Genomic DNA, 14,403 nt, shown 5'->3' with positions numbered 1-14,403 from the left:
CTACTTGATAGAGGTAACGGACAGCCCGGGAGCACCTGCGGCGGCTAGCTTGGCAGAATGGCTCAGTTTGAAGTATCCCCTGCTGTGCCTGCCTGACTCCAACATGGCGGCCGCGCTTTGCTAAATGGCGGCTGATGCTACCGCTTGCTCTCCTGGGCCCGGAGTCTCCTGCGCCCCACCTACCAGACGGCTTGGTGATGTGATTTGCGGTTAACCCTCTACGATTACCACGGGACTGGCGGCGGACTGCGACTAGCCCGGGGTGTCAGCTAGCATTACCCCACCTACATTGACATGCTCCCTGTGAGAAAGTGCCATCTGTCTTGCATGGTATGCTCCTACTTTTTGCTGAATTGCTGAATGTACTTTGACTGAGTGTGCCCTGGACTCCTGCCAATCAGGTGCCCAGGGCCTATGTTCCTTCCCTAAAGCACACAAAACCCAAATTGGCAAACCCTGGCCACATGTCAGCCCCGGGTAAATGGTACCCAGGGCCTTGTGACCAGGGAAGGCCTCTAACGGCTGCATCACTCATTGTGCCACCCTTAGAGGCCCTGTACCCTTACACACACACACTGCCTTTGCAGGCTGGGTGTCTGGGTGCAAGCCAAAGAAAGTAGACGTGGCACACATCCCTGTGTGCCATGCCCATCACCTACACTGCCATGGCATACATCAGCCACCCCTCTAGCTGGGTGCCTTATGCCAATGGTGTGGGCGCAGGAGCAGGAGCCCTGTGCCCCTACAGTACCCAGGTCCATTCCTGAGCACTGTAAGTGCAGTGCTGCCATTTAAGAGTACATGGTGCTGGGAGGTCGTCAACACGAACTCCACAGCACCATAATGGCATCACTGAAGACTGAGAAGTTTGGTATCAAACTTCTCAGCACATTAAACCCACACTGATGCCAGTGTGGGATTTAATGTACCAAGCACCCCAGAGGGCATCTTAGAGATGCCCCCTTAAACCTAACCTACAATCCACGTCTGCTCTGAGGCTGCCTAGGGTGCCACACAGCAGACATGTTGCTGGACCCCTGGGTGGGAGAGCCCCTGCTCTCCTGGGCCTGCAACAATGCACATCCTGGGCGAGGTGCTAAATCTCCTCCCCCAGGATGGGCAGGGGAAGCTTCAAAGGCATGCCGCCTCAGGTGGGGGAGGCGAGGTGGAGCACATCTCCGGGCTCTCGCCATCTTGAAGATGGGAAGCCCTACCATATCAGGACTAAGCTACTGCCCCCCTCCCACAGGTGAGAGGCAGGATAGAGGGTGTACCCACCCCAGGACAGGGACCCATCGGTCCCTGCCCTTCACCTACCTGTAACGCCCCTAAATCTAGTATTTAGGGGCACCCTGACCCATCCTTCCCCAGATTCCAGATTCCAATACAAAGAGCAAGAAGAAAAAAGACCTGCCCTGCAGCTCCTAAGAAGAGGAAGACACCAACTGCTTTGGCCCCAGCCCTACCGGCCTTTCGACCCTCAAACCTGCTCCTGCTCCAACCCGGCATCTCTTGTGTCCAGCAACCTCACAAACCACGGAGGACCTAGCTACCTTTTGGCTCTAAGCCCCTGGGACTCCCATGAGTAGTGGCTCTACTCAAAACCTACCTCTAGTCCCTGGCAGCAGCCCGGAACCGCGAAACCAGCGCACACTGCACCAGCCAAGCCTGGCCAATGCCGGAGTGAACAAAGACAACGAGGACGACCCCACGGCGACTGTGACCCCGAGTCCGGCACCCAAGGACCTCCCACGACACTGCTGAAGAAGCCTGCAGCCTCAGAACAAGGTGCCCCCCTACCGCGATCAACAGAGGGTAAGATTTCCTAACGCCCAAACGCACCCCTGCACGCGGCGCCCGCGGCCCCCTGTGCCCAATCCCGGGGTACCTACCTATCCTCCAACTACCCAACTTACCTCTCGAAGTGGTGGTGGCACCTGAAGAATCCTCGTCCCCGAGCTTGCAGTCTTTTTCTAAACCAGAGATTTCCCATTGAAATCAACTGAGCGCCCGAAGGCTCAAAAGCACCCTGCACCCAGCCGCCCGAGTGGCCCTGGCAGTGCAACCTCTAAACCTACCTACTTACCCACTTGCCCTGAGTAAGTGACCAGGAGCCTAGCTCCCACAGCCGCGTGGCTTGCTAGTCAGAAGCCACCAACCAAGGCCCCCCAATCCCTCATAGGATAACATTGGGCCTAACTCTCTCTGCACCCGGCCGCCCTAGAGTCGCAGCGGGTGAACCAACTGTACCTACACCTGACCCTGGGGGACCCCTCAGTCTATGCCCAGAACCTCAACTATGCCAGTCAAGTACTTACCTTTAAACCGATAACTCCATTTTCCTGAGTTTTCGAACTGTGGCTAGGTTGTTATTTGCGCAAAATCAAAGACAAGTACACAGCAAGTAAGTGACAATGAAGCGGATGCTCAAGGGAACAACGGGAAACAGCCACTTCGACTCCCAAAATCCTCCATTACACACGGTAATCGACGATAAATAGGTACAAAGAAACGGTTTGTTCCCGAGCAATAGAGAAGAAACTGTCCAATATGAAAAATAACAATTATCTTAAGAACAAGATCCAATCCATGTGTGTGGGGATTCGTCTTCTTTATTATTTCAGTTGTCCTGATCACAAGTTCTACAAAGTCAGACCAAGGATATGTGTAGCCAACACGAGTTTCGTCTTGGGGCGGGTAACCCCCACGACTTCCTCAGGGCTACAAAGATAATGGTCACAATTACTAATCACATATCGTATTGTAAACAACTTTTATATCAATCTCCTTATATGGATCTTCTCGAACGTATTTTGAATAGGTCGGAATATACCCATTTATATTTATATTCCCCCTTTGGGTTTCGTTTTTTGGCTAATATATGCCTGACATGGAAACTTGGCTCTAGATAAATTCATACTTGGCCAACTACAAATAATGATTCCCTTCCTGCATGGGTCCTGTCCATGGGTCCGCCCAGTGACACTTACCTTGGCATTATGATGCTGCCCTTCTGTATTCATTCGTATACATAGGGACCAAATTGAATGATAGATGCAAGATGATTTTATTTTGGTTTTTAAACGATACGATATTAAATATATCGGACGTATTCTTTTTCTTTCTCTTCCTCAATAACTGTATATCGAAATTTGGGGTGTTTTGAGCACTTTCCGACTTTCCAAGATGGCTACTTATAATTACATCTTTCCGGTAGTCCTTCTTTGATGAAACTCCGAGTGACGTGCACGCTCAGATGAGCACCATGGCGGCTACTGGCTTTTACTGATACCGGACCCCAGATAACTCACGGAGTACTCTCCTTTTTACAGGTACGATGACGGGGGAAATTAGATTGTCATCTTTTGGTTGCTGTTCGGTTATTTTTTGTACCTTGTTAATTTTAAACTTAACACGTAATTAACCTTGGTCGCACACAGCGACTCGTATTTTATGTTACCTTTGGGATAAGATACTCCTTTTGGTTAGATACGGCTCTCTAACGGGTAACGGACCGAGAGTTCTTGTTGGAAAGAGTAAACTAGTCTCTTTGTGTACTTTCAAAATTGCTATTGCCGTATGAAACTTAACCCTATTTGGACCACATTGTCGGAGTTTGAATTGAGGTAATTTCATACCTTGTATCAATGTCTTGCTTGCTACTATTAGATAATGATCTTTGAATTATGTTTATTGACATGCAAGGGTAGCTCTGCTAGTGACCGGAGTACCAGATAGATTCTTTGAGACCTTTGCCCTTTTCAATTATGATATGGGAATACTTTATCCCCTACTAACGATGCCACTTATGGAACACTATTTTTCATCTGACTAGGGCAGCGCTATCATTTACAATTATGATATAGGATTACTTTTTCTGGATATCTATTCCTCCATGTATGTCCACTGTTGTAGTTTGTTAAAACTTTTGATATTTTGAGAAACATACTTGACGTTTTTACGCTGCGTTTTATAATATTGAAGTCTAATATGCTGACCTTTATTTGCCTCTTAGGCTTCTGACACTGCCCTGCAACATTTTTAAAAACTGACTGATCCTTCCATCGTACTCGTTATACATATGATTGAACTTTAAATATTCATGGTGAGCGCCATATATGCTCTATATACATATAATTTGAGCATATACTAATTGTGGTTTCTAGAGGATACTGCTCTTATCCCATTTACGAATTAGCTTAACTGTCACTCGTATATGACATTTGCTTGGGTGGATATTTACACCTATTGTCAGATTCACTATACCACATGGCATACCTTGGGGGAATATATGAACTGATCCTATAAACCAATTCCTGGAATTGTGTCTCTCACCTTCTCTCTCTTCCTTTGTGATTCATCTTTTGATTCTCTTTTCACGGTTTACAACTCTTTCTTAGTGAATGAACGCTTTCTGACACACTATATAATGTTTTTAGTGATTTCTCACGGAGGTGCCTTTTATGGTTTTATTCTAGTTTTTTCATTTTTCGTTTTTCTGGGTCTTTCATTGGTGCTTTCACCTGAATGTGTTATATTGATTATGCTACTTGCCAGTATGCATCTGTTCTTGGCATGTAGGGCTGCTGACATTCATATCTGTGCATAGATCGCCGCCTAGTGTTGGGTCCGGATGATTGCACATTGTTGTCCTCGAAGAGTCTTCGAAGTATCACGAGATAGGTGGCTCCTCCCCTGGACTACAGTGCGCATGGGCATCCCCTCCATCTTTAGACTGTTTTTCGCCATTGTGGCAGAGATGGAGTGTAATACAGTGAATGATGACCATGCTAACCAGAAATTACTGAATGCTACAGCTGCTACAGGCGCCGGGGAGGAGGGTGGGCGACATGAATGTCAGCAGCCCTACATGCCAAGAACAGATGCATACTGGTAAGTAGCATATTCAGTTCGAGGCATGTGGGCTGCTGAATTCATATCTGTGCATAGATTATATAGCAGTCCCTCCATTAGCGGCGGTCGCCCGTGCCAGCTGCAGCAGTCTGAAAAAGAGTTTTGAGAACAGCCTGTCCTACAGCTGCCTGCTGTTTTGAGTGTACATCTACACAGTAGTGTTTGGTAAATGTATGTATAGTGGACCATGTGGCTGCTCTACATATTTCCTGTAAAGGAATATTCCCTAGGAAAGCCATGGACGCCCCTAACTTTCGTGTTGAGTGGGCTCGTGGGGGAATCGTTAATGTGCGTTTAGCTTTTTGATAGCAAATTTGAATACATCTAACGATCCATCTGGCTATCCCTGCTTTGGAAATGGCGTTGCCCTTGTGTTGTGGAGAAAAGGCAACGAAAAGTTTTGTTTTCCTAAAATCCTTCGTTCTGTCTATATAGTACATGAGGGCCCTCTTTACATCTATAATAATAATAATCTTTATTTAGATATAACACATCTTTAAAAGAGTTTACAAGATTCACAGTTAAAAACAAACCAACTGTTTTAAAATACAATACACTGTTATATGTTACACTGGCTATAAAAATACAACATAAGTATTAAAACAAGGCAGTGTTCTGTGGAATAGGATTAGATGTATTGATCTATCACTTTGCAGAGCATGATAAACGTTTCATTTCTTCTTCTCTAAAATTTTTGTTAACAAATCCTGTTTTGCGTAAAGTTACGATATACTTGTTGAATAAAAGTTATTAAACCCAGGTTTAAGTCTTTGTTTTCAGGGTTCAGAGCCACAATAATGGCTACATCTAGTGTATGGAGCATTCTCTCTGCGACATTTTGCGGATTTGGTAAGAAAACAGGCAGTTCAATAGTCTGATTTATGTGGAACTGCGATATCACTTTAGGCATGAATTTGGGGTTGGTACGTAGTACAACTCTGTGTGCGTGAACCTGTATGAATGGCTCTTGAATGGTTAGTGCCTGGAGTTCACTAACTCTTCTCAACGAAGTGATTGCCACTAAGAAAGCTACTTTCCAGGTGAGGAATTGAAACTCACATGAATGGAGAGGTTCAAAAGGTGGACCCATTAATCTGGTGAGGACCACATTGAGGTTCCACACTGGTGCCGGTGGGTGTCTTGGGGGAATCCCTCGTTTGAGTCCCTCTAAGAAGGCTTTGATGGCAGGCACTCTGAATAAAGAGAGGTGCTGCCTGTTTTGAAGATAGGCTGCTATCGCGGTTAAATGTATACGTATGGAGCTGAATGCCAGATTGCATCGGTATAAGTGTAAGAGGTAACAGATGATGTTTTGAATGGATGCATCCAGCGGGTTAATGTCACTGTTGTTGCAGTAAATGACAAACTTTTTCCATTTAGCCGCATAGCAAGCTCTGGTTGTGGGTCTTCTGGCCTCTTTGATGATATCCATACATTCAGGTGGCAGGTTTAGGTAGCCAAACTAAGACTTCAGGAGCCAGATTGCCAGGTTCAGCTGTTGCGGATCTAGGTGCTGAATTTCGCCATGGTTCTGCGTTAAAAGTGCGGGTGTGATCCGCAGCCTTTGATGCGGCACCACGGAAAGTTCTAGAAAGGTGGTGTACCATGGTTGGCATGCCCATGTTGGAGCAGCTAGGATGAGTGTCAGTGCGTGTTGTCGCAGTTTGCGTGCCACTAGCGGTATTAATGGCGCTGGGGAAAAACGTACGCAAATCTGCCTGACCAGTTCATCCATATCGCATTGCCCTGCGACTGTGGGTGCGGGAACGTGGCGGCAAAGCTTTGGCATTTTGCGTTTTCGTTTGTGGCGAATAGGTCTATCTCTGGATGACCCCACTGTTGGAAGTACGGTATGAGTACTGATGGATGTAGCTCCCACTCGTGCATTTGGTGGCTGTATCTGCTGAGCAGATCCGCCATCTGGTTGTCTTTGCCTGGGAGGTGTTCCGCCATGAGGAACATGTTCCTTTGAATGGCCCACTTCCACATGCTCTGAGCCAGATGAGACAACTGTGGAGAGTGTGTTCCTCCCTGCTTCTGTATGTAGTACATGGCAGTCATGTTGTCCGTCCGGATCAACACGACTTTGTTGCATAAGTGTACTTTGAATGCCTTCATGGCTAGGAAGATTGCCATCAGTTCCAGAATGTTGATGTGCATCTTCTTTTGCTGTGTCGGCCATAGTCCCTGCACTGTGTAATTGAGTACATGAGCTCCCCATCCCCGGAGAGAGGCGTCCGCCGTCAGTATTATTTGCGGAACAGGCTCTTGGAACGGTCGGCCCTTGCAAAGGTTTTGTGGATTACACCAATGCAGAGAGTTGTATGCCCGACCGCTCACCAACACTAGGTCTGTTAATTGTCCTTGAGTCTGATTCCATTGACGTGCCAAGCACTCCTGAAGCGGGCGCATATGTAGTCTCGCGTGCGGGACTATGAAAATGCAGGAGGCCATCATGCCTATCAACTGCATGAACACTCGCGCTGGAAGGGAGTGTTGAGGTTTGAACTTTGTGATCAGCAGTTGCATGCTGTTGATCGTCACTAAATTTGGCTGAGCTGTGGCTGTCAGAGTGTTTATGGTCGCGCCCAGTTACTGGCGTACGTGTGCGGGTTGAAGATGTGATTTTGGGTAATTTAGTGAGAATCCTAAACTGTGAAGAAGGTGAATGGTGAGGGACATGTGGCTGGCACATTGCTGGGCTGACTTTGCCTGAACAAGCCAGTCGTCCAGGTAAGGGAAGACGTGAATGTGCTGTCTTCGTAGATGTGCAGCCACTGTCGCTAGGCACTTGGTAAAGACCCTGGGTGCCGTTGTTACTTCGAAGGGGAGAACTTTGAACTGATAATGGTGATCCCGAATAGTGAACCTGAGATATTTTCTGTGCGATGGGTGTATGGGTATGTGGAAATACGCATCTTTCAAATCCAGTGTGGCTAGGAAGTCTCCCTGACTGAGTAACGGTAGAACCTGCTGTAGGGTGAGCATATGGAAATGCTCTGACAGAATGTAGTGGTTGAAGGGCCTCCGGTTTAGTATAGGTCTGAGAGATCCGTCCTTTTTTGGGATTAAGAAGTACAGAGAGTACACCCCTGTCCCTTGTTGGTTTACGGGCACGACTTCTATTGCACCTTTTTGCAGCATACTTAGTATTTCCTGCTGCAATAATGCCAAGTGCTCTACGGACATAGGACGGTGCTTTGGCGGTATGTTGGGTGGAGTGGACATTAATTCTAGACAGTAACCGTACTGGATAATTTCCCTGACCCACCTGTCTGTGGTGATGGAATTCCAGACTGACAGGAACTGTTGGAGTCTCCCCCCGACAGGTGTTATGTGGTCGGGGGGCAGGAAGAAGGCGTCACTGTTTGTTTTTGGGGGAGGACCTGGTGTTGCCGTACCCACGTCCTCTGCCTTTGGTGCTGGATCCACGATATCCACCTCTATTGTTTTTATCATAGGTACTTTGCGTACCCCCTTTATTGTACTGCTGCTGGGACCCCTGACCTCTAGCTGCTCCTCTATTCCCGGGGCGACGAAAGGAGCCACTCCGAAACTGCTGCGACTGCAGAGCCCCCATTGATTTTGCAGTTTGTGTCTTTTTTAATTTTTTCGAGGGTAGTGTCAACCTCGGGGCCAAATAAAAAGTCTGGGTTGACCGGTTGATTTAAGATATTGTTCTGAATTTCAGGTTTGAAGCCTGAGATTCTTAACCATGCGTGCCTCCTCAACATTACGCATGTGTTGATCGCCCTTGCTGCAGTGTCGGCTGCATCCAGTGCGCATTTGATGGACGCATTTGTAAGGAGTTGTCCCTCTCTGATAAGGAGCTCTGCTGCCTCTTTGTATTCATCTGGCAAGTGTTGTAGCAGTGATTCTAGTGTGTCATAGTGTGACCTATCATAACGGGCCAGGAGTGCCTGGGTGTTGGCAATGCGCCAGATGTTTGCCGCTTGCGCTGCTATCCTTTTGCCTGATGTCTCCAGCACTTTGGACTCCTTGTCGGGGGGAGGAGCATCAACCGTTGTTTGTGAATGTGCTAGTTTGCGAGCATTAGCAACAACCATGGAGTCTAATGGTAACTGACCCTTAATGTACATAGGGTCTCCGGGTGCAGGCTTGTATTTTTTTTTCGATTCTGGAGTTTAACACCCGTGCCCTGGTTGTTTCTTTAAAAATGTATTTTGCAGGTTTCAGAACCCCCTTCAACATTGGCAGAGTTTTGACAGTTTTCTCAGAGGAGGCGAATGTGTCCACCAAGAAATCTTCCTCTACAGTGTCAGAATGGGGTTCCACTCCATAATTGGCAGCAGCCCGTTCTATGAGGGCATTAAAGGCAGCAGTGTCCTCTGTGGGAGAAGTCTTTATATTATAAAGCTGCGTGTCAGGAGTATCTGGCGCGTTACCCTGGTCGTTGGGGTCATCCCATGCCTGATCTGGGTCTTGCATGTGATCATCAGGATCGATATCCACCGGGTAGGTGGTATCATCCCCTATATAGTCCTCTCCGGCATCTGCCTCTGAATGCATAGGAGAAAAAGACGGTGGGTCCTGAAGGAAGGGTCGAAAGGTTTCATGAAGCACTGGTGCGGAACCTGCCTGCAGTTTTTGTTTCAAAGGAATCTTGTATGAGTCCAAACCCTTCTCTGGTGTGATTTTCCGCTTGCAGAGCATCAGCCTACCAGTGTCGGCGTCGATAAAGTGTGCCTGTGAAGGCTCGATATCGATTTGTCCAGTGGATAGTGTCTGTGTTTGGTGGACACGTGTCCGAATTTCGAACATTTTCGGTGCCTTGGGCGGCGGCAATCCATTGTGATGTTCGCCAGCGCGGAGTGTGCTTTGGCGGCCTTGTGCGTTTCGGGACCCGACGTAGGTTGGAGGGTTGCCCGGTCCCTGATGCGTTGCAACGACGCCGAGACCTGTTGCAAGGTGAACGCAGATGGCGCTTTGGAACAGATAGGCACCTTGGAGGCAGGCGTCGAAGCGGTATCAGACTTATTCCCAGTCTTTGGGTCGTCGATCCGAAGGTGGGTATCGACGCTTCTCGGAGCCGATGATTTGGCAGGCGCCGCACCCTTTGATGTCGACCAGACGGATCGACCACCTTGACCGTGGTGGGTTGGGCCGTAATCTTCGGTGCCATAGGCCGAGGCGCCTTGTGGGGACCGAGGGCCTTCTTCTTTGGCTCGGCGTCGGAACCCGTCGTGGTGAGCTCGGCACCGAAATCTCTTTTGGTGTGTTCGGTGCCGATGACCTGTGCTGGCGTCGAAGGAGTGGAGGGCTTCGAGGCCTTCGATCCGATCGCAACCAGTTTCACTTTCGGTTTTGATGTAACCGGTGCGACGGACGGTTTCGGTTTCACTGAAGGAAATCCAGTCGTCTTCGATATTAATGGCTCCTGTGAAACGTTCGAGGCCGGGCCTTGAGGCGGGGCCGAAGAACTGTGTGACTGATCTTGGGTAAGGCCCGCAGGCGATCCCTCGACCTGAGCCTTATGACGACTTTGTCTCTCGGCCTCCGTATCGACGGGTTGGCCTAGCTCTTCGCTGGAGCTATCTTCCTCGGCCCCAAGGGCCTCATTGTAGTCTCCTACCTCGTCGACGACGTCTTCGTCCTCGAAGATCACCTCATCATCGTCTTCCGATCGGGATTCATGTTCGGAAGCGTGGCTGGAGTCTATGTCTTCTACGCTCTCGGCTTCCTCATCCTCGGTGATGACGATGTTGACCGGGGCAGGCGCCGATTGCTGTGCCTCCAATCTCGCTGCCCGTCGATTCCGCAGAGTCTTCTTCGAGCGGAACCGGGCGCAGGCCATACATTTCGACTCATCATGATCCGGTGAGACATTTGTTGCACACCGGATGGACATCGACGTGTGGGTATTTCGCATGGCATAAAGGACATCTCTTGAAAGGAGTCCTCGATTCCATCGTCGAGCGGTGATCGATGTTCGGACCGAAGCGGATCCGAAAAGCGTGAAGAAGGTACTAAAACACAAAGTAAACTGGTCGATACCGAACGCGAACAATACCGACGAGTTCTAAAGGCCTTTTGGCCTTAAACTAAAGTTTCCGAACTTGAGCTAAGATAAGCACATCCGAACCCAATGGCGGAAAAAAACAATCTGAGGATGGAGAGGTTGCCCATGCGCACTGTAGTCCAGGGGAGGAGCCACCTATCTCGTGATACTTCGAAGACTCTTCCAGGACAACAATGTGTAATCATCCAGACCCAACACTAGGTGGCGATCTATGCACAGATATGAATTCAGCAGCCCACATGCCTCGAACATAGTGTTATCGGTTTAAAGGTAAGTACTTTTTTGTGAGAGTTGATGTTCTGAGGTTAGACTCAGGGGTCAAGGATACACTTTTGTTACACCCTCAGCGGCACTAGGGCGGCAGAGTGCTGAGTCCCAATGTTATCCAATGGGGATAGGGGGCTACCGGTTGGTGGCTGCTTTTACAGTATGTCAAAAGCAATGCATTACTAGTAGCTCCACTGTAATCAAATCAAAGTGCATATACAATTATAATTCAAACTATTTACAAACTGCATTACTACTGTAAAGTATGTATTGCTTACCTGTGCCAGGCCCGCTTGGTTCTAGAAAATAAAATAAAGAATATTTTTATATAAAACGAAATTGGTCCGAAGTTCAGTCTTTTGAGTGTGTGATATCATTTGCTGATTGAGTGTGTACAACAAATGCTTAACAATACCCTCTGATAAAGCTTTACTGCTCACCCACACTACCACAAATAGAGTATAAGGTGCTATTGAAATGGATACTTACCAGTAGGAGTAGTTTTACAGCTTTAAGAATTTTCTGGATTCCCATGCTGTGCATTATTCCGCCATCTAGTGGTTGGGCCCGAAATTCTTTGTTTTTTATTTTTTCTTCTTGTTTTGGTCGCTGTCGACCACCATTTGGTGCTAGGTAAGTCCCCTGTGGGACGTCAGACGGTTTCCTAGAGGTCGACGTGCGTGGTAGCCATCTTCGGATTATTTTTTCCCCGTTTTTATTATTCTTGTGTGTAATCCTTGAGATGGTTATAAAATAACTGACGAATTCCTGTGCTTCTCACCTGTTTGTTTTCCTTCTAGGGAGGTCGGGTTGGTCACATGTGAATCTAGAAATTCTTCAAACTGCAAAACTACTCTTAATGGTCAGTAACCATTTCGTTTTGCAGCGTGAATCCTTTTCTGGATTCACATGCTGTGCATTCGATTATTTAGCGATTTCTCCCATGCTTGGGAGGCTGTGGTGAAAGGAAGGCCTTGCAAACAGATGTTGAAGCACCTTTTGTCCAATTTCAGCTTCCTTATTCATTTGTATAGCCACACAATGTTTTGTGAAGGTGTGTAGTGACACCCACGTTGCTGCTGCCCAAATGGAGTCAATGGGTAAATTGGCCATAAAGGATAGCGTTGCGCCTTTCTTTCTAGTGGAGTAAGCAGTTGGTTGAATTGTTAGTTCTTTTTTGGATTTGGAAGAACATATTTGGATGGTTTGTACTATCCATCTTGCAATAGTTGCCTTTGTGACAGGTGATCCTGTGTTGGTATGTGCCTATGCGACGAACAATTGTTTTGTTTATCTGATTTTCTTGTTTTTTTGCAAATACAATAATGCCCTCCTTACATGCAGGGTATGGAGGTTTATTTCTCCTTTAGTTTTTGGGTTTTTGAAGAAAACCGGTAGGAGTGTGTTCGGATTTAAGTGATACATAAATACCACCATTGGCACAAAATGTGGGTTAGTTTTTGTAAGAAACTGGATCTATATATACTGCCCCAAAGTGAGGTACAGTGTGTATAGAATTCAAGGGTCCCCAGAGGTAGGCAGAGGTTAAAGTTAGATAGAACCTTACTCTCTAATGTGGTAGCTTAGTCGAGCAGTAAGGCAGTATCAGAGGACAGTGTTAAGCATTTGATGTACACAGCAAATTAATTCACACACTCAAGAACTGTACTCTAGGCCAATTGTTTTTGTATAAAACAATATACTGTTAATTTTAGAACCAAGCAAACCTGGAACAGGTAAGCATTAAATACTTTTCAGTAATAAGTTACTGGATATAGAACTGTTTGAAAATGCAATAGGAATGGTACTTTGTTTGATTTACAGGGGAGCAGTAGTATGCAACACTTAGCAAATACAGTACATTGGAATGAATAGGCTTTTTCAATAAATTGAAGCTAAGTTATTTTTCGAATTACTTTTTCTAACAGTGCTGGATCCTAGATTCAGCACTGGGACATTTCCTGAAAACAGTTGAGAAAATGCGTTTTAGTTAGATGTACGAATTTTAAAGAATATTCTTGTATTTCAAAAGTTGACACAAACTTTTTCACAGAGAACCACCAATGTTATCCTATGGAAGGAAATTCAATTCACAGGTGAGTTACTTTTACGTTACTTTTCCTACTCAGTGCTGGATACCTAGATTCAGCACTGGGACATTTCCTGAAAACAGTTGAGAAAATGAGTTTTGGGTATTTGAGATTTTTAAAGAATATTCTTAGTTTTCAAAAGTCGACACTCCTAGTCAATGTTATCCAATGAGGAAAAGCAGGTTGTCGGTTTCGTGGTAAGTACTCGGTCTTTGGAGTTGGGGTTCTGGGGTTAGACTCAGGGGTCTCCCAGGGTCAGCGATGCACTGTTGTTGTACCCTCAGCGGCACTAGGGCAGCCGGGTGCAGAGTGTTGAGGAGCAATGTTATCCTATGGAGGATAGGGGGGCTCCGGTTGGAGGCTGCTGGCAAGCAGACCACGGGGTTGTGGGAGCAAAGCTCAGAGGGTTTAGCTCAGGGCAAGTTGGGGACCAAAGTAGCACTAAAGGTGCACCCTCAGCGGCACTAGGGCAGCCGGGTGCAGGGTGCTATTTTGAGGTCGGGTGCCCTGTTTATTTCAATGGAGATTCTCCAGGACAAAGAAACACTGCAGGCTCGGGTACGAGGATCTTCCAGGAGAGACCACAACTTCGAGGGTAAGTTGGGATGTTGAGGTTTGGTTAAGCACTGTTGGTTTGGGCACACAAGGTCGTGGGGCGTCGGGTGCAGGGGTGTCTTGGGACGTCGGATTTGCTTACCCACTCTGGTCGCAGTGGTGGGGGGGGGGGGGGGGGACCACTCTGGTCGCAGGGGGGGGGGCTCTGGATTGAGGCTGCATGCGTCGTCAGGAGGCTTGAGGCAGGTCAGGGGTCGCCGGATCTTGGGTCGGGATCGCCGGGGGGGGAGGGGGGGGGGGGACCTCCTTGTGGTGTTTCTATGTATTCAGGTGCCAAGTCACTAGGTGAAGTGTTGCTGGCTCTGGGTGAAAGATTTGACCCTGGTGCATTGTTAGCAGGTCCTTTTCTGCTCTGATCCTGACCATCTCCCCTCTGGATAGTTCTAGGAGAGTTGAATACCTTGTCTGCCTTGGCCATAGTGGAGCAATGAGAATTATATTTGTTCTTGGATCTTTTGCTTTTTGTAACACTTTTCA

General features: G+C 47.4%; 1 protein-coding gene across 4 annotated transcripts in view; it reads right to left on the bottom strand.

Annotated features, from left to right (window-relative positions):
* The window catches only part of ATXN2L (ataxin 2 like), a 767,539-nt gene that overhangs the window by 517,527 nt on the left and 235,609 nt on the right, over positions 1–14,403 (bottom strand). For 2 of the 4 annotated variants that reach the window (XM_085618994.1, XM_085618995.1), the window contains exon 11: positions 11,500–11,520. The exons of the other annotated variants lie outside the window; for them this stretch is intronic. In XM_085618994.1, coding sequence (XP_085475120.1) covers positions 11,500–11,520 — 21 coding nt within the window. The remainder of the gene's footprint in view (positions 1–11,499; positions 11,521–14,403) is intronic. 4 annotated transcript variants of the gene reach the window in all.

This window comes from Triturus cristatus, chromosome 7 (assembly GCF_964204655.1).
Source record: "Triturus cristatus chromosome 7, aTriCri1.1, whole genome shotgun sequence".
NCBI lineage: Eukaryota > Metazoa > Chordata > Amphibia > Caudata > Salamandridae > Triturus > Triturus cristatus.
Note: the sequence above shows the minus strand (reverse complement) of the source record. Positions and strands in the feature narration are given on the sequence as shown.